The sequence below is a fragment of the Ictalurus furcatus genome, chromosome 17, assembly GCF_023375685.1.
Source record: "Ictalurus furcatus strain D&B chromosome 17, Billie_1.0, whole genome shotgun sequence".
Classification (NCBI taxonomy): domain Eukaryota; kingdom Metazoa; phylum Chordata; class Actinopteri; order Siluriformes; family Ictaluridae; genus Ictalurus; species Ictalurus furcatus.
Genome location: NC_071271.1, coordinates 13,202,222 through 13,230,074, shown reverse-complemented (window position 1 = coordinate 13,230,074; position 27,853 = coordinate 13,202,222). Strand labels below are relative to the sequence as shown.

The 27,853-nt window shown below is 38.0% G+C and overlaps 2 protein-coding genes across 3 annotated transcripts in view; one reads left to right on the top strand and one right to left on the bottom strand.

The window, feature by feature from the left end:
* Positions 1-16,129, top strand: part of tbx4 (T-box transcription factor 4) — a 19,507-nt gene extending 3,378 nt beyond the window's left edge. Inside the window, exons 1-9 of one of the 2 annotated variants that reach the window (XM_053646603.1) lie at positions 74-621; positions 3,729-3,865; positions 4,509-4,603; positions 8,088-8,207; positions 9,340-9,487; positions 14,058-14,210; positions 14,348-14,436; positions 14,548-14,783; positions 14,942-16,129. In XM_053646603.1, the coding sequence (XP_053502578.1) occupies positions 3,731-3,865; positions 4,509-4,603; positions 8,088-8,207; positions 9,340-9,487; positions 14,058-14,210; positions 14,348-14,436; positions 14,548-14,783; positions 14,942-15,603 (1,638 nt within the window). In that variant the 5' untranslated portion in view covers positions 74-621; positions 3,729-3,730 and the 3' untranslated portion in view covers positions 15,604-16,129. Of the gene's footprint in view, positions 1-73; positions 622-3,728; positions 3,866-4,508; positions 4,604-8,087; positions 8,208-9,339; positions 9,488-14,057; positions 14,211-14,347; positions 14,437-14,547; positions 14,784-14,941 lie in introns of those variants that run through there. The other variant, XM_053646604.1, reaches the window with a different exon arrangement.
* Positions 16,130-18,636: 2,507 nt separating this feature from the next.
* LOC128621113 (uncharacterized) overlaps positions 18,637-27,853 on the bottom strand; it is a 31,855-nt gene continuing 22,638 nt past the window's right edge. Inside the window, exon 7 of the mRNA XM_053646605.1 lies at positions 18,637-18,805. Coding sequence (XP_053502580.1) covers positions 18,728-18,805 — 78 coding nt within the window. The 3' untranslated portion in view covers positions 18,637-18,727. The remainder of the gene's footprint in view (positions 18,806-27,853) is intronic.

Sequence of the window (27,853 nt, the reverse complement as noted above, 5' to 3'; positions counted from 1 at the left end):
TGACTTTCCACTGAAACACTCTGTAGTCTCTAACCGTCTCTTAATTTGAGGTTGCGCTGCTGATTTAGTCATAACTGCCCATATCCAAATTTGATATGGGGGAGGAGATAAGGATCCATGACTTTTGCCTCGATTGATAACTTGCTTTCTGCATAAGAGGAATAATCGCTGGTGTTGTGGTTCCTCAAGTCAGAGGAACAGTTTGAGGGCCGCTTATAGGTGTTATTATCATCGAGTGCGACGTCAGCGATGAGACACGGAAGGGAGGGGGAGAGCGCGTGAGAGAGCCCTGTAATTCACCCCTACTGTCTTAACAAATCAAGCCGTTCAGCATAGTCCCCTTTGTGTATTCTCAAGAAAACATTGCGTAGTGAGCTCTGCTCAAAGCCACCAGTGCATCTGCTGCTGAGCTGAGAGTCTTCATTTTGGGGAATATCGGTGGGTTTTGGTGCACTGAGCGTTTGCGCGAGAACCGTTATATCGCCTTGACGCAGGAGATGCTGAGCAGACCGCGCGCACTAACCGGGACGTAACTTCCTGCCGAATCGCACCGAGGACTCTTTCCTGTTTTCTGGAAGGAGATGGAGGAGGAATTCAGCACGTAATAGACGATTTAATGAGGTAATATTTATAACACCTTTGGTGGGCACGAATGAATATCCGCTGTTTTGGAACTCGTCAAATGGATCAAATTATAACTAGAACTACAACCCAATTTTCGGAGTTCATTCAGCTAATCGGATTTGATGTAGCAGATCTTATTCTGCTTTATAAATGTATTTAAAAAAAATCAAATGCACTTCTGTATGGAAAGTTAAAAATGCGATAGTGTTGAAACGGGTCAAAAAGCTCTTGGTACCAGAGCTGCAGGCCTGTTCAGTGTTCAGCCTCCAACTCAGCTGGTGTGGTCTAATGTGGTGACTAAAAAATAAATACAGCCCAAATGTGATACGAACGTGACTTGGGCCTACATCACTTCTAACCGTTTAAATCGTTTAAAAAGAGTTCAGATATTTAAAAAAGAAGACGTGTAAATGAATCCACAATCAAATAGCTTCTAATACGAAATAGTGTGATGCTCCCTAAATGGCCTATAGCATTAGGAACATTGTTATAATTTCCTATTTTAATAAAGATATTCACGAAATAGTTTTATTCAGTAGCATTAGACTTCCTCAGATTAAATGACTTTGTTCAACATGACTCCATATATCTGCGATTACAGGCAAACACGTTACATTAAGTGACCATAAGCTATGTTTAATTTAAACTATTAAATATTACATGTTTAATAGTGTTAAATAAATAGCGTTACTTTATGTAAAATATTTGTTGTATTTTACACTACATTCTGTGTAAAACACGGACAGAGAAAAACCGGGCCTATTCGCGGATTTTATAATTGTTTTATGCTTAAGTAGACCTCTAATTGTATGACTCGATTTACATTGCGTTATAAAGAGTAGCTTGTCTTTAATTTTGTGTTAGACAGAATAAAATTTGTATTTAAGAAATATTAGTCAGTGTTATTTTAATTATATTAAATCCACAAAATGGACAAACAAAAATATAAGAGCAATCTAATGTGTTGTTGATGGTGAACAAAATAGTAAAAATGACACTGTCAACAAATGCATGTTTATTATCGTTTCACTATAGAAAATTGTGATTACTACTAAATTATTATAGCAGCTTTATTATATTATAAAACTATTTATTATAAATAGTAGCTAGTAAGTTTAGGTCTACAATGCATTGATTAACATTTAATTATTTACCAGTTACCCAAAGCAGAAATCTGTCCTGATTTTAACAGACCTGATTTGAGGATTTTTCCCCCGAATATATTTGCCAGCTATCATGACAAGGTTACTGAACATGGAATTGGAAATTCAGTGTTCTACATTTACAAACTGAGACATTTACAGACAGTCATACTCATATACACCAATTACTGGCAAAAATATCTGATCCATTTACTCACACTGAATGGGAACTTTGATACTTAGTTCTATTACAACTAAGTGTCCTTATGAGCCTAAAGTACAATACAGGGGATGAGAGTTACAGTGCAAGATGGCAGGCCAGATGGAAATTTATGAGAGCTGTCTTAATTACATGCATCATACCTGTATTATTCAGCCAAAGCCAGACCTGGAATGAAAGCCTCAAAAAGCCTGAAAATCACCCCCGTTCCTGTCAATCATTTCAGCTTTCTAAAAATACAACCTACTATACCAACAAAGAACAAAGTGGTATTGATACTCAATTGTAGCACCTCAGGGAAAGAGGTGTAAGTAAGTTTGGCTTTTCTCTCAGGACTTTGGACTACAGGTTCTCCAAACCCAGTGTGCAAAAAGCAGTATCTTCCAAGAATAGTTTAGCGGATTATATGTCTAGAGTGACAGAGATATAAACACAGCTCTCGCTCACTGGACTTAGTTAAACAGTGTAAGTGAAAGGCACCATTTTGGACTGGAAAAGTCAACGGCTGACTTGCTGCAGCTTCACTGTGGCTGTCAGGCCTTATCTTTATTAGTCACTGCAAATGTCTGCTTAAGTTTACATGGAATCTTGCTCCTCTCCTTTTATCTGAAGGGTGTGCACTCACACTGTTTATAGGTGTGAGATTAGAGGGAAAAAACGGGCATAGGGCTTCAGCACATGAGCGATTGGCTAGTTGGAATAGGCAACACAGGGACAACAAGCTATGGCGATAACGTCACTATAAACCTAACCTATGTGATGTTTGTGTGTGAGCAGTGAAGGGTCGTGAGAGAGGGGGTTCAGTTGGTGACCTCTGTTAATGGAATCAGCAGTGTTTAGGCCTCCTTACATAAAACTGTGCTGTAATGTTGGAAATATAAATATTTAGGCAGGCAATACTTTAAGAACAAATGGATCTCAACCTTTTCCATGAAATTAAGAGGCCAGGTCATATTATGACATCTTCTCTTAAGAATGTAAATGTTAATAATTTTTTTTAGCATTTACGATGTGTACTGTAATATTTGTATATATGTAATATCACTACACTCTCAAGGACAAAATTAGGAGCCATACATCATCAGCTCATGTTTCCATTCAAACATCACAGGTACCCTTCATTTCAATAAGTAGATTTTGAAAATCATATGTAAAATAAGTCAATGTTTATTAATTATTTAATTTAATAGTTACACATTGGCTAAAAGATTACATTGGCTAAATTTAATAGCTATACATTGGGTCATGTATATATTTCATACCATTATTAATATTTAATTATGTTTTAATAATTACGTTTTATAATACTGTTATAGTAAAAAATAAAATATTTTTATTAGATTCTAATAAAATTTATAAGTACTATAAATTATTTACTCAGTTTACCATAACTTGTAAGTGAGAATAATGGATGTGAAAAGATTTGGCTCTGTCATGCCATATTGAATCAGTTAAATCTAGGTTAAACAATATTAAGTCAGTTAAACAAACGCTTTTAAAACAATATCTTATACTAGTGATGGTAATAAACACTAATTATGTTTAGACTAAATTATTATTATTATTATTATTATTAATCATTCATAATGATTAGTATATATTCTTATGCAATGAAAGCAGCAATATTAGACTATTGATGAACCATATATCACAAAGCTTTTTTAAAAGGAATTTTATTATATTGACACAAAATTATGAATTATAATGGTACTCACTTGGTATATTTCTTTTTACTTTTTAAGAGATGCTCCAAGAAAAGGCCTCAGCTGTGGCTGATGAAGGTGTGACCGTGGCACAGTCTGGTGAGATTGCTACTGACTCCTCACATCTGGGCTTGCCTGTGGCCCAGAGCATCCACCACAACAATGAAGTAGACCAGGTAAAACAATGCCTGACATTCTGACACTCTTTAGACTGCCTTCTTAATACGGTGAAAAAAGTGACATTATTTTGCTAAGAGTGAGAAAAACTACAAAAAAGTGAGCATATTAGCATTTTACATAATTTAGGAAATATAAGGCATCCCAGAAGTCTCCATATATAGGGGACTATGTATGCCAGCACCACGTTGGTTGTGCCTTCCTCAGTGGATGTTTGTGGACATCCAGTTCTCGGTCAGTCCGCAACACTTCCAGTCTTTTTGAATTTGTTAATAAGCTTGGCAAGTGTGTCGTGTGTGATGTGCTTACCATGTTTCCTGTTAAAGTCCATCGCGACCTTGCGACAGCTTCCCGATCCAGTCATGAGAATGATTTCAATACATTCTTCTTTTGTCAAAGGCGTTCTTAAAGGCTATCTGAAAAAAAAATATATATAATATAAACTAAGCATGAACAAAAAATGGAAGACATTTTGCTGAAATGTGTTAATTTCCACTATGTATGGAGACTTTTGGGACAGCCTGTAGATTAAATTCTAGTTGCATTTCTTTGCAGATAAAGTAAGATTAAATATTTTTTTAACACAATAACCTGAAAATTGAGCTCAGTTCTACTCTTTCTATATATTTTTTGTGCATGAAGAACATCGAGAACATCAAAGTAGTTCTTCATGAGAGGGAACTTTGGAAAAGGTTCCATGAATCAGGAACAGAGATGATCATCACTAAAGCAGGCAGGTGAGTGAGTTACCCTTCACTAAAATTCTGAGAAGGGGAATTTGCGGGAAATATTATCACTATTTTCCGGATAGTTGCTTTGTAACAATATCTGTTGTTAAAAGTACCAAAAAATGTACTGAACTATTAGAACAAATTAAATATCAATGAGGAAAAATTTATTCTAATATTTTAAAAGATTTAACAGAAATCCTCACTACATGAATTATTTATGAAGTTACCCACATAAAGCAAAGGTGAATTCCTGTGTCCACGAATGTTTAATTGGAAACACAAATGGCTGCTTTGTGTGTTAGATTTAATGCAGAACGTGGATTAGGAGCAGGAGCTTGAGCATTAAGCACAGAATGAGTCAATGGTTTCTGCCATGCATAGCCTGCCATTTCTCAAGATTTCTATGTGGGAAATGTATAAGGTCACCACAATTTTTCTTTAATGCTGTAACCTTGTGAAAAATGGGCCCTCCGTTATCCAGCTGATAGAGGGCATAACAAATCTTCTTTGAAGAGCTAAGCAGTGGACTATCACACAGCTGCAAGGGAGATAGTCTTCTCAGGCAGTATTTCTATGATAGATGAACACATTTTCTATGTGGTTTAGCATAAAATTTTCTACCCGGCTTGGTTCGATGAAGTAAGACAAATGTTTGTTGTTTTTATTCTCATTAAGAAGTATTTGTCATCTATTCTGTAAACTGTAAGTCTTAGCAGAAATCGCCAACATACCTCTGTGAATGGATCTTGTTACATAAACTCGGACTGATTTCATGCAGTAGTTCTCATCATAGTGTTAAGTTACCGAGGGTGTCAAGCTATGTCTGCGCTGTGTAATCTTTCGTTTTACAGGCTCATGCTAGCTGTTTCTGTCAGTATTGTTGCAAGTAATCAGTATTGTTAGAGGGCAGTATGGATGGCCACAGCAGAACATGAGTATACAGTTATGAATAATGAACACCAAAGTGCATGCAAGTTTCATTAAATATGAAAAGTTATGTCTACATTAAATGCTCAATATTAATAATTAAATGTAAATTTCTATAGATACAAATAAAGAAGGAAAATAAAAGGATACCTAACAGGGGACAGTGATGCAATGTGAACTGCAGGACTCTAGTTTTAATCACAATAAACTCTGTACAATAGAGCGTTGACTGAATTAAATTGACTGTTGACTGCATGTCAGGCTAAATTAAATATTTCCAACACAAGTTGTCTAAAGACTTGATAGATTGTCGATCTTTTTTGTTCAGTCTTTTAAGCAGCAAGACTGCATCTTTATGGCATCATTAACATTTGATCCAGCATGAGATAATGTGTTTTTGTTAGAGAAAAAAAAGCGGTTGAAAAATGCTAGACAAATCTGTTAAACAAATCAGTTCGTATGGCCTAAACAGCACTGTACATAAAATCATAATAATTTCAATAAGTCCAAACAATACTGTGAAATTTAAAAACTAGATTGTAAATTTACTTGGTTGTCTATAGTACTATCAAATGTTTTATAAGATATTTATCTGCAATATCTTATTTATTATGTTTATCTAATGGCTCCTTTAACAGCCTCAGGCTTCCTTTTTGGATAAAGGCATGTGCCACATGAATAAATACAAATATTTTAGCAGAATCAGTTAAGATATTTAAGATATTACAAAAAAGTAGTGCATCAATGAGTGAGAAAGCAGTCCACACCCTTAGGATGTCTATTCTACACAGCTGAACTCTGGAAGAACTCCTCAGAGAGATTGTCAGTGGCTTGTTATTGCATGAGCATGTCCAAGACTCCAGCGTCGTCATGGCTGTTGAAAGTGAGAGCAGCCGGCCGGTGTGAGCCATCTCTTTGTACACACGCCGTCAGCAAGCGCGCTCAGGGGCACTGATCAGCGTCTCCCAGGCTCCAACGGGGCCCAGTGCTCCATCATCCCCATCTTTTTGATCTTTGCTTTGCTGCCGCTTTCCACAGACAGGATGGATCACTGGCAGAGCAGACGTGCGAGAGAAAGAAAGAAGGAACACGCTAAATGAAACAGCTGGCAGTACGCGTATGCTGACACACTCCTTATCCTTTGCCATTCCATACATACACATTCACATGTTGAGTGTAAAGAAGACACGTCTATGTGGAAACATTAGACTAGAGAGAAAGTCATAAATATTAACAAAAATACCTTGTGATTATGGTTGGGGAAATTTGGATAATATTCATGCAAGCTTTCCCTGGCTATTTAAAGCAAGCAGCATGACCAAAATAAAAAATATTTCATTACAGTATCCCCTTTAGCATTATAGAAAGTGACACAAAGAATGAAAAAAAATTCACAGTGCAGGAAAATGTCAAGAGGGGAAAAGATAGTTGTAGCAGCCAGCTTCAGGGTACAATTTTAAGGGAGCTCTGTTACCGATTGTCAAACAGCTTAAAGCACCTCTATGGGATTACCCCATCCAGCTTGATATCCATGATTAGATTTCAGCTCTGGACCAGACACAGAGCTTACCTTGGTCTGGACCAGACACTGATCTTACCTCACAGCAATCCCAGCTCTCGCTCTGGGTATTAGAGCTAATGTTATCTTGGCTGCCCTTCACATGCCACTCTTCAGCCATGGGCCTTTGAAGCTTTACTCCTGCACACAAAGTTGAGAGCTTGCACTTTTGCAGCCATTTATTTAGAATATAGAGACAGATATAAATGTATGACTGCTGGTTGAACCTGTTGTCAAATGAAGCCCCAGATAAACTGATGCTCTATGGTGGAACTTTTGGAGGCCAGTGACATGCATGCTATATAAACTGCTGTCCATTCTGAACCGCCATTAAAAAGCACTTAAGGTTTATATGGGTACTAGTTCCTTTTGCATCTTACTTTGACGCACATGGGATGAAATTTTTTTTCAAGTTGGGTCATGGAAAGTAGCTCCATTGATGTATTTTATGGCTGGAATGTCTGGTATATTAACATAGTCTGTCTGTCATCCTGGCTTTTCTTGTGTTGTGACCATATTTCACAGAGCCGTTATACCAACAAACTATGACTGTAAATGTGAGATCACCTTGTGTGTCCTAGAAGTAGAGTTGCTATTTGATCGTTCTGCTTATTCCCCTATAAAACTCTTCCTCTGATGTTCTTACACATAAGGGTCACTTGGCGAAAACCAAAGAGTCATTACTTATCGCTCAAGAGACACCTCAGAGTAACCATGATTTATATATGGTTATTCCAAGATAAAATGAGTTCCAGAGAGGATTCATAGGAAATGACTTGCTCTAGACCAACAGAATAGCTAAGTAAACCTCTATGAATGTACTAGTGAAATTAGAAAAAGTTGTGTAAGAGATAAAATGGAAAGATACAAACCAGGTGTGCATTGTATACTCTTTATGTCAGCTGGAATAAAATTCTGTAAGTAGAAATGAAAACGGTTAACTTATTTATTACTCTTTAATTTTCTCTGAATTAAAAAAAAATCTTGTGTTTTTGCTGTTTTGAGGCGGATGTTCCCCAGCTACAAAGTAAAAGTCACAGGGATGAATCCAAAAACGAAGTATATCCTCCTAATTGACATTGTTCCAGCTGATGATCATCGTTACAAGTTCTGCGATAACAAATGGTAAGTCAAGGACCCTTGCTGCATCCTTATTTTACTTCCTATCTCCACCTAAACTGGCTAGAGATTAATAAAAGTTTAATTCAATGCTAAATCCACTTCAGTCTTTATAGTACTGTAAGCTGTTCGAAAAATGTATTTATGAACTTTAAAGAGGGTTAGACTATAGCTTGCACCTCAAGGTAACCGAGTTCACTAACTAGTTTGTAAGGCTGCAGATTAGCACATATAACCCTGTTTTAAAATGTCCACATTATTTATGTGTTTATCCTCTTGCCTTTGAAGAAGGAACCATACATAAATCTCCTCTACACTCACATCTGCAATCTTTGCATGAGTAGATCCATCAGTTTGTATCAGATCTGTCTTTAGCATGGCACATCTGGTTTTTGTCACCTCTAGTGTCACCATTACTTAATTGTAATATAAAATCAGTGCATTACATCTAAACTGCTCAGAATCTGGAGTGAAACGCTCATTAAGGGAATACTGATTACCATACAACTCTACTGCTACACTGCTTAATGTTAGCTGTTTCTGGGAATTGTCATTAGCACACAGTTAATTATTCCAAGTTGCTGGCAAGCAGCCTGTCAAAACCAATGGGCTAAGAACAACAGGGTAATACATGCTGTCCTCTGTGTGACCCTGAGCGTCTGGCAGTGCCACCAAAGCGACCCATGAAATGTATTAACAAGTGGCCCCACTGAATGTGTAAAATACAGAACACTCAAAAACAAAACCATTCTTTTCCCTAAACTGCACATTCCTTCAAGAGAACCCACATTTTATGACCAATTTTTTAGTGATGTGCAGGATAGACTGGGATTTCAGTCTTTGCCAGTGTTGGTTCTGGAGTTCCTCAGCGACACAATGGCTACAGTCAAAGCAGTCACCCCTGGTCTTGAGGAATTATTCCTCTAATGCTATGGATATAAGCGTGACTATAGTATATCTATAATGTTGTTCTGAATAGAAGACTTCCTGTGTAACATTGAAAAATGGCCTTTGCTGTGGACACAGCATGGTTGTGGAACGTCAGCAAGAGATTCCTTAAAGTGAAATAATGCTACATTTGAAAGCCACAGCTTTGTGGTTTTGTCTAAAGTGCAGATAAAATCTCTCATTGCTTTAGGATGGTGGCTGGAAAAGCAGAGCCGGCCATGCCCGGGCGGCTCTACGTCCACCCTGACTCTCCTGCAACAGGAGCTCACTGGATGAGGCAGCTGGTCTCGTTTCAGAAGCTAAAATTAACAAATAACCACCTGGATCCTTTTGGACATGTAAGTGTTTTCCTAAAAAAATGTGTATCATTATAACACATTAGTACATTATTATAATTAAATATACTTTATATAAAACACATCCATCCAGCAAGCTCCCTTGAGCGTACAAAGATTAGTTTTTGAGATGCACCATCTGCAATACTTATGGATGTGGACAACAGAGTGTCTGCAGGTATCTTGAAGTTAAATATAATACTTTTCCCAAGACTTTTTGTATGCTATTATATTACCGAAAACCAATCTTCAAAATAAAACACACAAGTGTCAGAAATAATACATTACTACATTTTCCACAGAGGTAACACCATCAGAGTGGCAAAGCGTACAGTGAGTCCTTGCTATACTCTAGCCTCCTGGTTTAATTTACATTATTTTCTAACAATTCCTGCTTCCTGTGATATTTGTAACACTATTTCTTAACTGTTTGATATGTATTCTCAAGAGTAATGACAGAAAACGTGAAGAAGCTTTAAATCAAATTAGTCTTTTTAGTGATATAGTGCAACAGGGAGTCAAAAAAGATAGAACAGATGAAAAGTCAGTGACAGCATGTTTTAGGGAGTCAAGAATTTACTCAACTGCATCAGTTACAGAAAGCTAGGATTAACATTTGCATTCTTACAGTGAGTAGCTAAGGAATTTCCCCCCGCTAATTTATAAACAAATCTGAAAGGGATTTCTGAAAGAGTCTCTGTTAAAATGATGACTTGTATCAATTATTATAGAAATAACCCACGAGAGGGCATGTATTATAGTAATTTTTCACAGGTAAGGGTGTTCTTAGGCACAATGTGAAGCGGAGCACAAGTATTGCATATACTGATCATAGTCTAGTCATAATGTGCACAGACTAATCATCATAACAGATGGAACAATACCAGTTTAGACAGAAGGGAATACTGGATTTAGTCTACAACTATAAAATTTGCTCTATGCTTGTATTTCATGAAAACTTCATATAATGGATTAAATCCAGATAGACTCAGATAAAGGGAAAGGGAGAGCAGAATAGAGGTGAGGAGTGTGAACATGGCTGTGCTGCCCAGAGGGCCTTTGGGATAGCTTGTCTAAAGTCATTGCATCAGAGGCAAGCTCATTAGGTTCATAACCTGTCGGACTCATGCAGGCTTGGTCTGTCAGGATTAGTTGAGTGGCTGGGAAGTGATAAGGGCGAGTAATGAGGCCAGTAAGAGGCTGCTGAGCTCCATTGATGCCCACACCAGCAGGGATACTGTGGTTAACCAAGAGCTTCTCACACTGGCAGCCACTGCAGCCTAGCTAGTACAGAGTACACAATCAGAAGAGAGCACACCAAATTCAGTGTAGGACCCTGAGAAAACTATATAAACAGCAACAGACTTTCAACAATTTGTCACAGCTTTGGAAACAGGGACTATACTGTATTATTACATGGAACAAGAAGGTTACTTAATCAGCATATACTGTACAGTCCCCCCCAAAAGCATTGGAACAGCAAAGCCAATTCCTTTGTTTTTGCTATACACTGAAGACATTTGGGTTTGAGATCAAAAGTTGAATATGACCTGATAGATTTGAGTTTTAGCTTTCATTTCCTGATATTTACATCTAGATGTGTTAAACAACTTGGAGCATGGCACTCTTGGTGGCAAACCACCCAATTTTTATGTGATCAGAATTGTTGGAACAAATAGTCTTAAAGTAAATTAAAATAAATAACACTTAATATATTTGGTTGCATATCCAATACTGCCTCAAGCCAGTGACCCACTGCCATCACCAAAATGTTGCATTCTTCTTTTGTGATGCTTTTTTCAGGCTTGTACTGCAGCTTCTTTCAGTTGTTGTTTGTGTTTGTGAGTTTCTTCCTTCAGGAAGGTCTGTTGATTGACTTGGCCAGTCTAAAACTGGCACCCTTTTTTTTCTACTGATGAAGTCATTTGTTGTGTTGGCAGTATATATTGGGTCATTGTCTTGCTGCATAATGAAGTTCCTCCCAGTTAGATTGGATGCATTTTTCTGTAAATTGGCAGACAGACTGTTTCTATAGACTAGTGAATTCATTGTGCGGCTACCATCATGAATTCCATCATCAATAAAGATTAGTGAGACTGTTCCAGATGTAGCCATGCAAGCCTAAGCCATAACACTACCTCCACCATGCTTGACCAATGAGCTTGTACGTTTTGACTAATGAGCAGATTCTTTCTTTCGCCACACTTTGGCCTTTCAATCACTTTGGTAGAGGTTAATCTTGGTTCCAGAACTTTTGTGGCTCATCTCTATTTCTTTGCGAATTCCAATCTGGCTTTCTGATTCTTACTGCTGATGAGCGATTTGCATTTTGTGGTATGGCCTCTATATTTCTGCTCAAAATGTCTTCTTTGAATTGTGGATTGTGATACCTTCACTCCTGTCCTGTGGATGCTTATGCAATGGCTCTGATTTTCCCTCTTTTAGAAGCTTTAAAATGGCTTGGTTTTCTGCCATAGACAGCTCTCTGGTCTTCATGCTGGTTTATCCTTTTTAACAACAAATGCAGTCTTCACACTGTTTAAACAATTAATCTAACAGGGCACACCTGAGCAAAAAGCAACACCTGTCAGTCAAATGTTCCAATATTTTTGATCACTTGAAAAATGGGTGGGTTCAAACAAAAGGTGCTATGTTCTAAGTTGTTTAACACATCTAGATATAAATATCAGAAAATGAAAGCTGAAATATTGATCTCATATTCATCTTTTGATCTCAAAATCAAATTTCTTCAGTGTACAGCAAAAACAAAAGAATTGGTTTTGCTGTTCTAATACTTTTGGAAAAGAATGGAAACCTGAAGTCAGAAGAAAACAGAAAACGTAATCAGAGAGTTTGGTCAATAAACTTACCCAGGTTTGTCGATGCATCACATGCGGTAACATGTCTGCATTCAACCGCTGATACACTTGAGCCATTGAATTGGTGGCTACTGTCATCATTTGCAAGAGTGAGTGTGTGGGTAGTGGGACACTCGGGTTGACCTAACGTCGATCTCTACACACTGGAGTTTGTGACTCATCTGAAGGGAGAAGCTCAGGGAGTAATAAAAGAGATGACTTTGATGCTCATTGGCCCTGACACAGCTGTGCTGTGGCTGACCCTGAACTAACGCTCCAATAAGCATCCAACAAACGGCCCCTCTGAGCAGACTGGTGCCAGAGTGGCCTACCATCTCTCTCTCTCTCACACACACACAAATTGGATTACTTACAATGCAACATAATGTGGAAGAGTCTGCATATTCATTTATAGATCCTTCCAAATTATATGGAACTATGAACAGTCTGTTTTCTATTGTTTGTAGAAACTCCCACCTATATACACTACCAGTCAAAAGTTTGGAGACACCTGATTGAAATGTTTCTCATGATCTTAAAAATTGTTTGATCTGAAGGTGTATGATAAATCTTTGAAATCGGTGTTGTAGACAAAAATATAATTGTACCAACATATTCATTTCTTTCATTAGAAAACTTTAATTAATTTTTTAAATGGATGACTTGGAGAGGGGAAAAAAAAGCAGCCAATAAGTGTGCAGTGTAGGTGGGAACTGCTTTAATACTGTTTAGAAAGCATCTCAGGGGGATTCCTCAAGAAATTGGTTGAGAAAATGCCAAGAATACATTTCTGGAAATTCTAGGCAAAAAGGGGGTCTACTAAATATATTATATATGCTAAAATACTAAAAAAAATTTTTTTGGATTTTTTAATCACAACATAATTCCCATAGATCCATTTGTGTTTTTCCAGAGTTTTGATGACTTTATTATTATTCTAAAATGTGGAGAAAAAAAAACAAAAACCAATGAGTGTGTCTAAACTTTTGATTGGTAGTGTATGTAAATTTCAGTGTTAGAGTGAAGTTTTTCCTCACCATGATATTTTTATTGAACTAATGGAGGTCATTTTTGAGTTTGAGTATATTTCCTACTCTTTCTTTGATGTTTTAGACAAACTCAAGTAAAAAACACATTTTGTAGATTTTATACTGATTTGCTAATTGGTGAGCACAGCTGATTTATAGTAATCCTCATTGGCCAGCATTGTGGCAAAAAGCAAGTGAGAGGGAAAACAATGAAATGGTTGTCCTGCAGATAACTGATGATTATTTTAATAACTATCTAACAAGTATTTAATAACTATATAACTATTGATGATTATTTTAATAACTACTATATGCTACTAGCAGCTAATCTAATACATCTATAAACATTATTTACAGCAAAATTAAACTGTTCATTGCTCTGATAGCTAGGTCATTTCTGTATATACCAGGACCTGTTGATCAGTATTTAGCAAATAATTACAACAAAATGCTTGACAACCACCTGTTATTGGAAATATTATACATATTAAATCTGAATAATGTTCCAATAGCTACTATGTCATAAACTACAGGTGAAGTCCTACCCAGTTTAGGGTTTGTTCTAGCTACCCTTCCACGTTCAGTGATGAGCCCAAGCCTCACAGGATGCATTAGCAGAATCCACAAAATTAACTCTCTCTTCTATTTATTTGGGACAGATTCATGACAATGTGTTTCTACTCCCAGATCATCCTGAATTCTATGCACAAATACCAGCCCAGGTTGCACATTGTCAAAGCAGATGAGAACAACGCCTTTGGTTCTAAGAACACGGCCTACTGCACACATGTGTTTCATGAAACCTCATTTATCTCTGTGACATCCTATCAAAACCATAAGGTAAATACTAGGTCACATTCATATTCACATGGCTAAGGACATCAAATTATGCACAAGAAGATTACTTGATGTGATGCATAATTACCACACAAAGAAAAAAAACCACATACAAACCTAAGGCTATCATGTTTTTGTAGATTACCCAGTTAAAGATCGAGAACAATCCCTTTGCCAAAGGTTTTCGTGGTAGTGATGAAGGAGAGCTCAGAGTGTCCAGACTCCAAGGGTGAGTACTGTAAAAACATATATTTTTAAAAGTGACATACCAGTAAATAAAATGTAGCAAATTTGAAAATGCTATATAAATACATTTCTGAATATGAGCACATATTTCCAGGAAAGACTACCCAATGATTTCCAAAAACATGGCAAGGCAACGGCTCATCACATCACATACCCATCTGGCTGGAAAGTTAAATGCAGGGGTACTGACTGGTCACCCCCAGGTCCACTCTCATTATCAGTATGATAGTGGGATCGCCCTGTCCGGTTCTGACCCACAGGAGCCTCTATCCAACCCATTTCCTTCTGGCAGAGAGTCCAGCCTGCTTTACCATTGCTTTAAGCACAGAGGTACTGCAGTATAGGGTCTGGTAAAACCTGTCTTTATATGTTTATCAGTATGGAGATACAATATAATATCAGTTCAGAGCCAAGTTCTTACAAACATTAATATACTTAATTTAAAATAAATTTTGCAATCTATGTCTTTTAACTGTGCCTATTCCTAGATAACAACAGACATTTGGAGTTGGGCTGCAAGCGGCCCTACCTTGACACGGCACCCTCGGCTGTTTCAGAGGAGCACTACTTCCGCTCCCCTTCCTCCTATGAGCCCTCTTTACTGTCTCACCCCTACTGTGGTGAAGCACTGGGCTCTAGAGAGGCTTGCATGTATGGAGGAATGGATGGTGATGCAGGAGCTGTAGGTGTAGCTAGTACCGAGGACATGCCTCCACCCTCGATGAACTGCAACATGTGGGCATCGGTGCAGCCCTATCCTCGCTATGGTATGCAGAATGTTGAGGCTGTGCCCTACCAGCCCTTTAGTGCCCACTTAACAAGCACAGCCACCACTACATCCATCGTCTCTCATCACTCGGCATCTATGCAACGGCCACAAGCTGCACCTCAGGTTCCAGACCTGGTGTCTTTTGGTACACAGCGGGCTTTGCCACCAGTGCTGTCTTCCTCTTCCTCGCCCCCTGCTGGTGCTTCCTCATGTGACAAATCAGCCCATCTGCCACTGTACCACAGGAAACCTGGGTCACCTCTGAGAGTCCACAGGGATTTCTCAGCCTACCCGACCCAAAGCCCTGCATCATTGAGAGAACCGGTGTACCAGTATCAGATGGGCCCCAGCAACATAGGGTCCCACTGGACTGACAGCTAAGACAAGATGCATAACACCATTGTATTGTTTAATCTGATGTTTGTCTGTCACCTTAGAGTCATACACTGTCTCTAAGAACCACAAAGAGATTATTTTTCTATACAACCATATTTCCAACTTTCAAGTTAATATGCAAATATCATCCTGATTTAATAAGTTCAGAATTTGTAAATATACACCACTGTTCAAAAGTTTGGAGACACCAGTCATACTTTATTTAAAAATCATTATGTCATTACTTATAAATGTATACAATCTAGATCTAAATTATATAAGCCAGGCAATAAGATGGCTTGTTTCATTCAAGTATTTTGGGAAAAAAATACTATTAAATGATAAGTAATATACAGCAATTACACCATACATATTTTGCAACTTCTCCATAAAGCCTCCCTTGGGATTTGATCTCCATTGTTCAAATATATAGCATTTTGGATTTGAATTTTGTTGTAATATATAGTGATGCTATACAGTAGATCATGCTGACACATCAGTAAATGATCATATACTGTTTTACAGCTTCTGTCTTAACATTATCTACAGTTTATGGACTCACAACAAAATGGATTTTATGTTATTTAAAATACTGATTTCAAACTTTTAAGTTGTAATTCCACACTTTTGAAGAGTAATGTATAGAGAGCATAAAGGATTAATTTACTCTATATCAATGTTGTATTTATTTGTGTGGTGTATTGTTTATAGTTGTGCTTGCAATTACATTGGATGTGACCATGCATAAGCACTGCACTGAATGCACCATTAACTATAGCTTAAGGATGTTCAATATGTTTCAGTGCCAATGGTGTGTTAAAGCACAAAATGTCTATTGTATATGATGTCAGTATAATGTAGGAGTCAAATTGGGGTTAATGAATTTAACAAATTGAGGTTTAACAATATGATTTTGGACAACACCATTTAGCACAAACTCAGATCCACACTGTGGGGTGGGGTGTCAGTTTTTTTGTTGTTGTTTTTTTTGCTTAGATAACTAGATAAGATGTTCAGAATCCAGTCCTAATTACACTGAGCAAAATATGAGAAACAAATACAACAGTCAATTTGCCCATACATTCCAAACATTCTGGATGGGACAGGATCTTTAACCCATTGAGGCCAATATTCTGTTATTGAAATAATTTATCTACTGTGGTATAGTGGTGATTACTAGAAATTACCATACAAAAATATGTTGTGTGCTATATTTCATAGCACTATTGAAATCAGAGGGCGTAGCACAATTAAAATTCTTTCGTCAGTTCCTCATTAGACTTTATGTACTTTGAGCTTAATATGTTGATGTGGCCTTAAATGAGCTCTATTCTGATCCATGCTGTGATGTGTCCATATAGAATTTGAGATCTCAACAATGTGTGCTGAGAGCACCAAAATATAGTTCTGATTGAGGCATTAAACTCAATCCAACATGGTACACTTAATGTAACTGGACATCAGAGAGGGTCTGCACAACCATATGGAGGCTTTAAGAGTGATCCTTAAGCCAAGAAGAGAGAACAGAGAACTGTTAAGATGTCCAAAACCAAAGACCCAAAGGACTGAACCCTTACAAGACAGAAAATGTAAAACAGCAGGCAAATGGCCATAACACAAATTCAAAAAGGATAAACCAGACCTTGGTAAGCCTGCTCACTGCTCATTAAGAAAAAAAGGGGATGTATCTGAAAACCATATGTTGACCTGGTGATCTGCATAATCCAGTTTGCTTTGGATTCAACATGTAACAAAAACGATAATGATTTCAGATTTTTTGCACACCTGTCGAATAAATGGTAATTTTTTTGTCTCCATTTTTTTGTTTCTAAAATGGGATTGTATTAGACACATGTTTAAACCAAAGGTAATCCAATCATTACACTCACTGAACTGTAAAGCAGTGGTACATATTAAACTGCTGACATTTCAAAGCAAACTATCATGAACGGCTACACTTTGAGATAGGAGGAGACCTGACCGTACAGTAGTTCCTGCAGTGTTCAGTAGCTTTCAGTTCATTTTCCCCCAACATTGCATGTGCACTGAAATCACATGTTAATGATGTCAGAGGGTCATTATATATCTATGCATCATTAATCATGGCCCCTCTGACCACACTCAGATATCAGGGATAAACACTACATTTAGGGAAACTATATTATATAGATTTTATACCAATAAAATCTTTTGAAATTAAACTTTTACTATGTTTTAAGTAAGGTCCATGAGATTCCCCTACCGGCACTCTTTCATTGCTGTGCAATTAAAGTAAATGTAATCCTAAAAAATATAAATGACAGAAGTATTGCTAGGGATGAGACTAATTTATTCAAGCAGTTATATTGGAACCCCTGAGAAATGTAACGCTAGTGATTAAAAGTGAATAAATCATTGTAATTGAACTGTGTATCTAGACACAGAAATTGTTTTACAGGGACTATCCCCCACATGAAGTGTGGGGGATAGGGCCAATTACTTGGATAATACAACAGCAACAATCAGTCCATATAGGAGTTTTTTGTGATTGTTGATTTTGCTGCATTCTTTTTTTTTTTTTTTTTTGCAGAAAACTACTCGAATTGTTTTAAACTGTGTTTCTCAGTCATGTTTTTTGGTAAATGAAACCTCTTTTGCTGTACTCATGTTCAATGCACATGAATCGAAGAGGGCTTTGGCTGAATGCGATTTATGATGATGTCACGTGGCGCGTCTTGACCCAAATCTGCAGTAATTTTGAAAAACTGCTAGCTCCTGTGAATATTGTGGAGTTTGCTTGATTTTGCATTAATTTCTGCAATCGCAAAGTCCAGGAGGAACTGAACAATGCGTCTAAACACTTAAATCTTCTCCAAATGGATATGAAAATACTTTCCAGTGAAAGTTTCCATTTTAACTTTTTCAGTGCCTTGAATGTTGATGTGAATTGAGTTTTCAGTGAGAAATGTAAGCCAACATTCATGACCATAAGCACAAGTAAGGTTTTATACAAACTTTTATTGTACATCATCAGCAATATTGCGTAAGGCTGTCATTTATCGTTACTGGAGTAAAGTATACAGTTGGGTTTATAACAAAAAGTAAGATTACTTGCATGCATGCAAACCTCTAAAGAGTGTGAAAATGCAGCTCACTGCTGACTCCCTTGAACAGGCCTAAGAGTCCTGATCCTAGAGCAGAACCGCAGTGCTGATGGAACCAACCAGATCTGAGGGAAGAGAAGTACAGAGAGTCTGTTTCTTTTGAAAAGTGCCACAAAAAGAAACCCTTAATGATATACACTGTAGCTATGTATTCTATGAAGGAATTGCAATGCTATGATAAATGAGCGTGCTATGATTATCTCAGCTTTAAGATAGATGGCCCCATTGCCCTGAGGTTGAGATCCAGAGCAATATACAGTGAGAAGAGTTGAGAGAAGCATTATGTGGCCTTTTAATCTGCTTTTAAAAACTGACCCACTCTCTCATACTTAAGTCCACCTCTGATAAATCTCAGATCACTTAAAAAGAACCTCTGCTCATTGTCATCTGATCAAAACTTAACTGGATGCTTTTTTTCTGTTGAAGCTTCTTTCACAGGATATAAGAAGACAACCTAGACCCTGAAGATTTATAAGATTTAACTTCCCACATAAAAAGTACTCTATCACCATTAAAGGGAAGTCAGGTTTAAGCCCTACATTGAACACTATAGCTTGCAGTATCTGTTTGTGCAAAAATGGGACTTGGGGGCATCTGGAACTCATTGGGGTGTATCTGGCCGTGCCTCTCCCCACCTCTGCCTTGCCCTTCTCCCGCTGCTTCCCACTGTTGCCCCTAAATCCTGTCTGAGAGCTGCCTTGGCTAGGCACACTCTGACCTGGGAGCTTAAGTCTGTTTCTCTTGTAAAAGCAGGACCTTCTTTCCGAAAAAGCACTCAGAAACACGCTTTAAATACTTTAGAGGGGATTTAATATCAAGTCCATTACGGCCTTTTTGGAGACCAGTAAATAGTCAATTAGTGGATCATTTTGATTCAATCCACATGCAGCCGGATCTGCTGGGGCGACCAGATGGCTTTATGTGCTCAACGCCCCACCAGTGCTGTTTGGGTGCAACACTGAGGTGACTGAGAGGGAAGGGACACTTTACAGAGAACACAGTTGTTCCACTCTTCTCACCTGGCTACAGACTCCAAACAAATGTGGTCATGTTTGACCATAAACACAGCAACTTACTCTACTCGAAGTAATGTTATCCATGTCAGCTAGTTACATATTCTGTACAGTCCGCAACGACAACACAGTTAATTGGATGAGTTAAGGCTAGTGGAAAACTAGTGGGCTCAAAAGGGAGGGACATGCTGGTAGAAGTTCAACTTTAGTGGTGGGACACACTGTGGCAGTCCTCCTTGATCAAAAGATACATCTGGTTGGCTCCAATAAAACATAAACCTAACTAAGAGGCTTTAGATAAAAGCGGCAATAAAAATTATTAATTACATTGTGTGAGAACCATGGATTAGAGTTTTTATCCACAGGGTTACATAAAGGCCTCAGAAGGCGATGTACAATGTGTTGTGATGGCAGAAGAACACAGTCCCACATAGAAGAACAGGCATAAGGAATAAAACTACGGCTTAGCTTTATTTCTCTAATTGGCTATTTAGCCAATCAGAATGAAAATCAGAAATCTGAATAACACTGTCTCCTATCCAAAACCATACCTCAATTAAGTATGCACGTTTGTAGAAATCACAGAGACTACTTTGATGGCTCAATGAATGCAGGAGCTAGGTCTGCAAATGATTTCAATGGAATCGCATGGCTAGTACAGTGCCTATAGAAAATCATATGACCCTGCCAAAAACCTTAACTTCAGTCACATTACACCCTGGAAATTAAAATAAATTTACCAGCTGCATTTACACATTATAACCCTCAACATCTATGTGAAAATAACAAAAAAAAATTCTGAACAATTATTAAAATCTAATTAGTGAAATACCTGATTTGTGATCAGCCCCTTAGAGTAACCATTATAAACATGCTCAGGTACAACCAGTCACTTCCCAGATCACACACCATGCTAATTGCCCCCCACCTGACATCAATTGCAGTGGTTTTGATTACTTCATAAGAAAACCAGTTGTTCCATGATGATTCCATTACTACTAGTGCATGGCAATGCAAAGAATACATCATGGTTGGAAAGGTGCTTTCAAAAGGGCTCTGGGACAAAGTTGTGGAGTAGCACAAGTTAGGAGAAGGATACAGAAAGATTTCAAAAGGCTTTAACTATCCCTCTGAGTACCATACAGAGCATTATTAAGAAGTGGAAAGCATATAGCACCACCAACACCTTGCCTAGCTCAGGCCGTCCCTCCAAACTGGCTGACCGAGCCAGGAGATATTGATCAGGAAAGCTACCAAGAGGCCAGTGGCAACGTTGAAGGAAAATCCTTATGGCTGAGATTGGGCAGTCTGTGCCAAGTCAGAGCCCTGACCTAAATCCAAGTGAAAATCTGTGGATGGACTTGAAGGCAGCAGTCAATCGCTACTCACCACAAAATTTGACTGAACTCGAACAATTCTGCAAGGAAGAATGGGCAAATATTCTCCAATCTAGGTGTGCAAAGCTAATAGAGCCATATCCAAACAGATTGATGGCTGTAATTAAAGCAAAAGGTGGCTCTACAAAGTATTAAATCATGGGACTGATCCCTTTTCCAAATCTGTTTTATTCTAGTTTTCTTTTTTTACATTTCTGAACTGAAGGCAGAATGTGTAAATAAAGCTGGAACAACAAAAAAAATTTAAATAGGTTTTGATTTCAGATTGTAAGACAAAAAAAGTGACTATTTCAATGGGGTATGATGATTTTCTATAAACACTTTATATAAAAGCAAGTCGTTAGTTTAGCATGTGTGTATGTGCATCTGTTTTTGTCACTGGGAAAGAGGGATATGTAGATGGGTGAAAGATGTTGAGTAGTTTGTGAGAGGTATGTCTCCCCTATACCCCCTGCCAAAACATCCCAGCTGGTATTAAGGTAACAACAATAACAACAACAAATGTCTTGTTCAGTTCAGTATCCAATGCTTGTCCAAGTTTTTGGGACACTTTGCCTCTTTTTGAAATTTTCCAAGTAAGGTTTGACTTTTAACAACCCCAATTATGCTTGTCTGTAATCCCATCTTAACAGTTGTTTAGTGGCAATGGCTGCAGGGAAGGCTTAAGCGCTAAGTCCTGCCAGCTCCTTAGATGGTTAAGTAAAGAATTTTATGGACAGGAAGGAGGCGGTGGGGTCTGTAATGGTTTGGCCTGCCCTGTCACATGGCTTTAACCCACTATTCTTGGTGGACTTGGAAAAATAAATTCAGGAGAGGTATTCAACCACTTCCAAAAATCTCTGGGAAACCCTGTAAAAGACGTGGTACTGCATTGCTCGGTGCCTATTAATCTGTGGAGTACCAATCAGAGTGTAAACTGATACATCTGATTTACTTGTTACTTAGGATTTAGGATTAGTTTCACATGACAAATTATGAAACAAATCAAAAAACAAAAAAACAAAAACCCATTGGCTTATTGGCACGTGGGACTGTAAATACCCTCATAAACCTTTCATTCATCGGCCAGAAAAATAACAATGGAAAATTAAAAATAAACCTTTGCCAACATGATGCTTAATAAATTATTAGATGATTATAAATAATTAGTTTAAAACATTTTTTGTATTGCACCCAGCTTTAATTTTCACTTTTTGTTCATCTTCCTAATATTCAGAGCACCTCAGATGTCCACAGCTCTGTTCTTTAGCTCAGCTTAGCAGCTCACAGCTAGAAAAATGCCTCCTGCCACCCAAAATATATGGCATGTTTGGTTCACTTCCTATAGTTGGGTCAAACTGCAATTGAACCACACGAGTTCAACTGGAACTGGCCCGAGACCAGCTTGCTCAGATGGTCTTGGTCCTGTTACTTTGGTCCACACCCAAATGCAAATGCTGTGTTCTCTACTACCAAACTACGTCAAAGACGAAAACATGCCAGAGTTCAATTCAAACTGACTAAATACAATATAGGTGAAAGCACCCTAAGGAATGCATGGATAAATTGATTGTTCATATGAAGAAAGTGTATGTAGTAGTTGTAGCTGCTGAGAGAGGCTTGTTAGTTAGTCAGTCTACAGTATTTCCATGCATCATGTGGGATTCCTAAAAAAATTGGTTGGTCTTAAATGCTTATTTAGTATTATTTAATGTCTTTAATGTTATTGGAAACCAACAAAGAAATGATTCATATATTTTTTTAATGAAAAGCTTAGTGTCACTTGATCAGGAGTGTACATTGACACTTCTGTAAAATAAATTGATGTCAACAGAATAAATGTAATCGCATTAAAAAACAAACAGCATTCCACAACATTTCATAACACTTTTGTGACACAATTGGCGATAAAAACAGGTGAGACTTGCTTCTCAATGCTCCTAGAATCCCAGCAAGTTCCACATGCCCTCTACATAAAAGATTGCAAATTTGCTTTTGACCATTGTTTCATAGCTATGGAGGAGCCTTCCCTCTCTGCTTCCTCTTTGCATTTGTATTAAATGAATAGAGAGATTGTGTTTACAATAGTGGATTCCTCAAGCTGCCCCTGCAGTCTTTTTACTCTCCCACACCCCAGCACTCCTTTAAAGGCATTATTCATTTACGGAGGTGGAAAACCAATTTGTTTAAGCCTGAGGCTGGGTTTGCGTTTTTCTCACATGAACCAGAACCATCTCCAGAACACTGATATTTGGTTGTGGACCAAAATAACAAACCCTTACCTTCTAGACAAAAAACATGTAAAATAGCACTGGACTGTTGGGATAGTCTACTGAGACTGTTTTGATAAAAATGGAGCAAGCCTGCTAGTAGTCCCTAAATGTTCCGTGAAATGAAGCTGACGTCCTCCCTTTTGTTGGCTTTCACCATCCAGACCGTCAATCCCCTCTACTGGCTAAACTGTGTGACTGCAGCGTATGGGACACTTCTATGTTTTATGTTAAATTTAACAACTTTCCATTATAATGTGTGTATGGTCATACAGTGAGGGAAAATAAGTAATTGGATACTTTTGTTTTGTTATTTCATATATGTCCAGTGAATATATCCAATTCAAATGTACACACAACATTTTCATAAATACAGTATGAACAATAAAACTTTTACAGATTCTCCAAGGTAGTTAGAATTTTTAGAAATTCTGCATGCACATTTCCCAGAAATGTTTTTTTTTGGGAAAAAAGAGAATCAAAAAACTTCCAATACACAGCTTGCAAAAGTGTGCCCATACTTTTAATATTTAGAATGTGTTCAGAATCAACCAATCACATTTTCAGACTCATGTTAAATACTAGTTAGTATACACCTGTCATCAATTAAAGTGACTGATTACCCCCAGATAAAGTACAGCTGTGACTGTAACATCCAACTTTTCCCGTTGTGGCCATGGGCTACAAAGACATTACAAAGCAGGTACATGATCTCATTGTTGAAAAATATCAATTAGGAGAGGGTTACAATTTTTTTTCCAAGGCATTGGATATACCATAGAACACTGTAAAGACAATAATCAACAAATGGAGAAACTATGGCACGACAGTGACACTACTACAAACAGGTCTTCCCTCTAAAATTGATGATAAGATTAGGAGAAAACTGGTCAGGGAGGCTTCCAAGATGCCTATGCCAACAATAAAAGAATTGTAGCAATTTCTGGCAAGTACTGGTTGCTCCCTTCATGTGCCAACAATCTCCTGAATTCTTCATATCTCAGGGCTATGGTGTAGGGTGGCAAAACGGAACCCTTTTTTAACCAAAAAAAAAAAATACATTCAATCTCCCACAACCATGTGTAATAATGTGTTATGGTCTGATGTGACCAAAGAAAAACAAAACAAAACAAAACAAAACAGCACATTACCAAAAGCACACCATCCCCACAGGGAAGCATGGTGGTGGCATCATCATACTTTGAGGCTGTTCTTCGTCAGCTGAAAGTGGGGCTTTAATCAGGTTGGAGGGAATAATGAATAGCTCCAAATACCAGTCAATTTTGGCATGAAGCCTTAAGGCTTCTGCTAAAACACTTAAGATGAAGAGGAATTTCACCTTTCAGCATGACAACGACCCAAAGCAAATCTCCAGACCAACAAAGGAATGGCTTCATCAGAACAAGTTCAAGGTTTTAGAATGTCCCAGCCAGAGTCCAGATCTAAATCCAATCAAAAATCTGTGGGGTGACCTGAAGAGGGCTATGCACAGGAGACGCACAGCCAATCTGTCAGAGTTAGAATGCTTTTGCAAGGAAGAATGGCAGAATATTGCTAAGTCAAGATTAGCCATACTGATTGACTCTTACTCAAAACCCCCCCAAAAAACATGTCCTCACACCACCAGGCATGCATTGTTGTCATATAACAGCAAGACCTTTTGTGAATTATTCCTTACTTACAGTCCCCTCCAAAAATACTGGAAAAGCAAGGCCAATTATTTTGGATTTGCTATACACTGAAGACATTGTATATTCATCAAAACATGAATATGAGACAATAGATCAGAACTTCAGTTTTCATTTCCTGATATTTGCATCTAGATGTTTTACTTAGAAGAACATGGCCCCTTTGGTGGCAGAGCACCCAATATTTAGGTGAGTAAAAGTATTGGAAAGTAAATGAAAGTAAATAACACTTATTTATTTGGTTGCAACTAGGCAAGCCCAAGCCATGACACTACCTCCACCATGCTAGACTGACGAACTTCTATGTTTTGGATCATGAGCAGATCATTTTTTTCACCACACTTTGGCCTTTCCATCACTTTGGTGGATGTTAATCCTGGTTCAACAACATTTGTGATTCAACTCTATTTCTTTGTGGATTCCAATATGACCACCTGATTCTTACTGCTGATGAGCGGTCTGCATCTTGTGGTATGGCCTCTATATTTCTGCTCTCCTAGTCTTCTTCGAACGGTTGCTTGTGATACCTTCACCCCTGCCCTGTGGAGGTTGTTGGTAATCACTGACTGATCAAAATGGCTTACTTCAAAATGGTGTTGCTTCGATAGACAGCTCTGTGCTCTTCATGTTGGTGTAACCTTTTTAATAACATGCAGTCTTCACAGGTGAACCCCATGGCTCAAAGAGTAGACATTCAGAGCTATTAATTGTTTATAACAGGACCCACTTGAGCAATAAGAAACACCTGTCAGTCACATGTTTCAATATTTTTTATCACTTGAAAAATGGGTGGGTTCAAACAAAAAGGTGCCATTTTCTAAGCTGTTTAACACATCTTGATCTATTGTCTGTCATCAGTTACATGAAGAATCACAAGCAATAATTGCATTGCAATCATCTCCATTTCTACAACTCGTAGCTTGTCATGTTTGTAGAAAGAAGGATTGTGCATATGATCATAACAACACCATTCCAACAGTGAAGTAAAAAGGTGGGAGCATCATGAAATGGGACTGCTTCTCTGCAAATGGTACAGGGGCATTGCTCGTCATCAAAGGTACATGAATGGAGCAATGTGTTGGGACATATTAAAAGACAGTTTAATCTCATCAGCCTGAATCTGATGGGAAAATGGATGTTTCAACAAGAACACGACCCCACGCATACAGCCAAAATAACTCAAGAAGTCCTTGCATGGCCTAGCATTTCCTGAGTTGAATTCCATTGAAAATGATTTTGAAATTGTGAGTCACTTCAAGGGACCTTCGTAAACTTGGGGAACTGAAGACGATTTTGGCAAGAGGAATGGGTCAAAATTGAACCACAATGGTGCACATCAATAAGCACTTTATTAGGAATATCTGTACACCTACTCATTCATGTAATTATCTAATCAGCCAATCATGTAGCAGCAGGACAATGCATAAAATCATACAGATACGGGCCAGCAGCTTAATGTTCACATCCAACATCAGAATAGGGAAAAAACTTGATCTCAGTGATTTTGACCAGAGCATGATTGTTGGTGCAAGACGGGTAGGTTTATTTCTATAACTGCTGATCTCCTGGGATTTTCACACACAACAGTCTCTAGAATTTACTCAGAATGGTACAATAAAGAAAAAACATCCAATGAGCATCAACTTTGCAGACGGAAACACCTTGTTGATGAGAGGGGTCAGCAGAGAATGGCCAGACAGGTTGAGCTGACAGAAAGGCTACAGTAACCCATAACCCCTCTGTATAATTGTAGTGGCTGAAAGGTATCTCAGAATGGACAACACATGGTCTACAACAGCAGGAGACCACGCCAAGTTCCTCTTTTATCAGCCAAGAACAGAAAGCTTACGCTGAAGTGGGCACAGACTCACCAAAACTGGACAGTTGAAGACTGGAAAAACATAGCCTGGTCTGAAGAATCTGAGGCACACAGATGGTAGGGTCAGAATTTGGCACCAAAAGCAGGAATACATGTTCCCAAATTACACTGTGTCAACAGTCCAGGCTGGCGGAGGTGGTGTAATGATTTGGGGAAAGTTTTCTTAACATACTTTGGGCCCGTTAATACCAATTAATCAACGCTTGAATGCCACAACCCATTTGATTATTGTTGCTGACCATGTGCAACCCTTCATGGTCACAAACATGATGCAATCCTGTCAACATGAACCAGAACCTCAAAGGGATGTTTACATCTCATGGAATCCATGGCACAAAGAATTGAGGTCGTTTTGAGAGCAAAGTGAGGCCCTACCCAGTATTAACATAGTGTTCCTAATAAAGTGATTAGTGAATGTATAGCTCTATATGAACACCTTTTTTTGTTCATATTTATAAGTACAAAGTCAAAAGACGTGTGTAAATTTTAAGTGGATACATGCACGGTAATTATATGAAATAAAAAGTGTCTGATAATGTATTCATTTATGAATCTAAACATAATTCAGCAGACAGATGATTCTGCATAAATTCAATGTACAAGTAAAGAAAAGGAGTCTGACCTATGCATCTTTAGGAACTCTGGTCTGATTATATCCCTCCTGGGAACAGATCGGAACCAGAGCCTGCTCTCAAATAACCTCAGCCACTCCAAGTGTTTTGCCAGGAGAGTCTGCACTCTGCATGATAAGAGAGAAGCTCTCAGGATAAGCCCTGGAAAAGCAACCACAAAAATCTGTGGCTAATACATTTGTTCTAAATCCCAGGATCTCATCTGGTTCCTAATGCTTCACCTACAACCAATCTCCCCAGCATAGGTCAGGTATT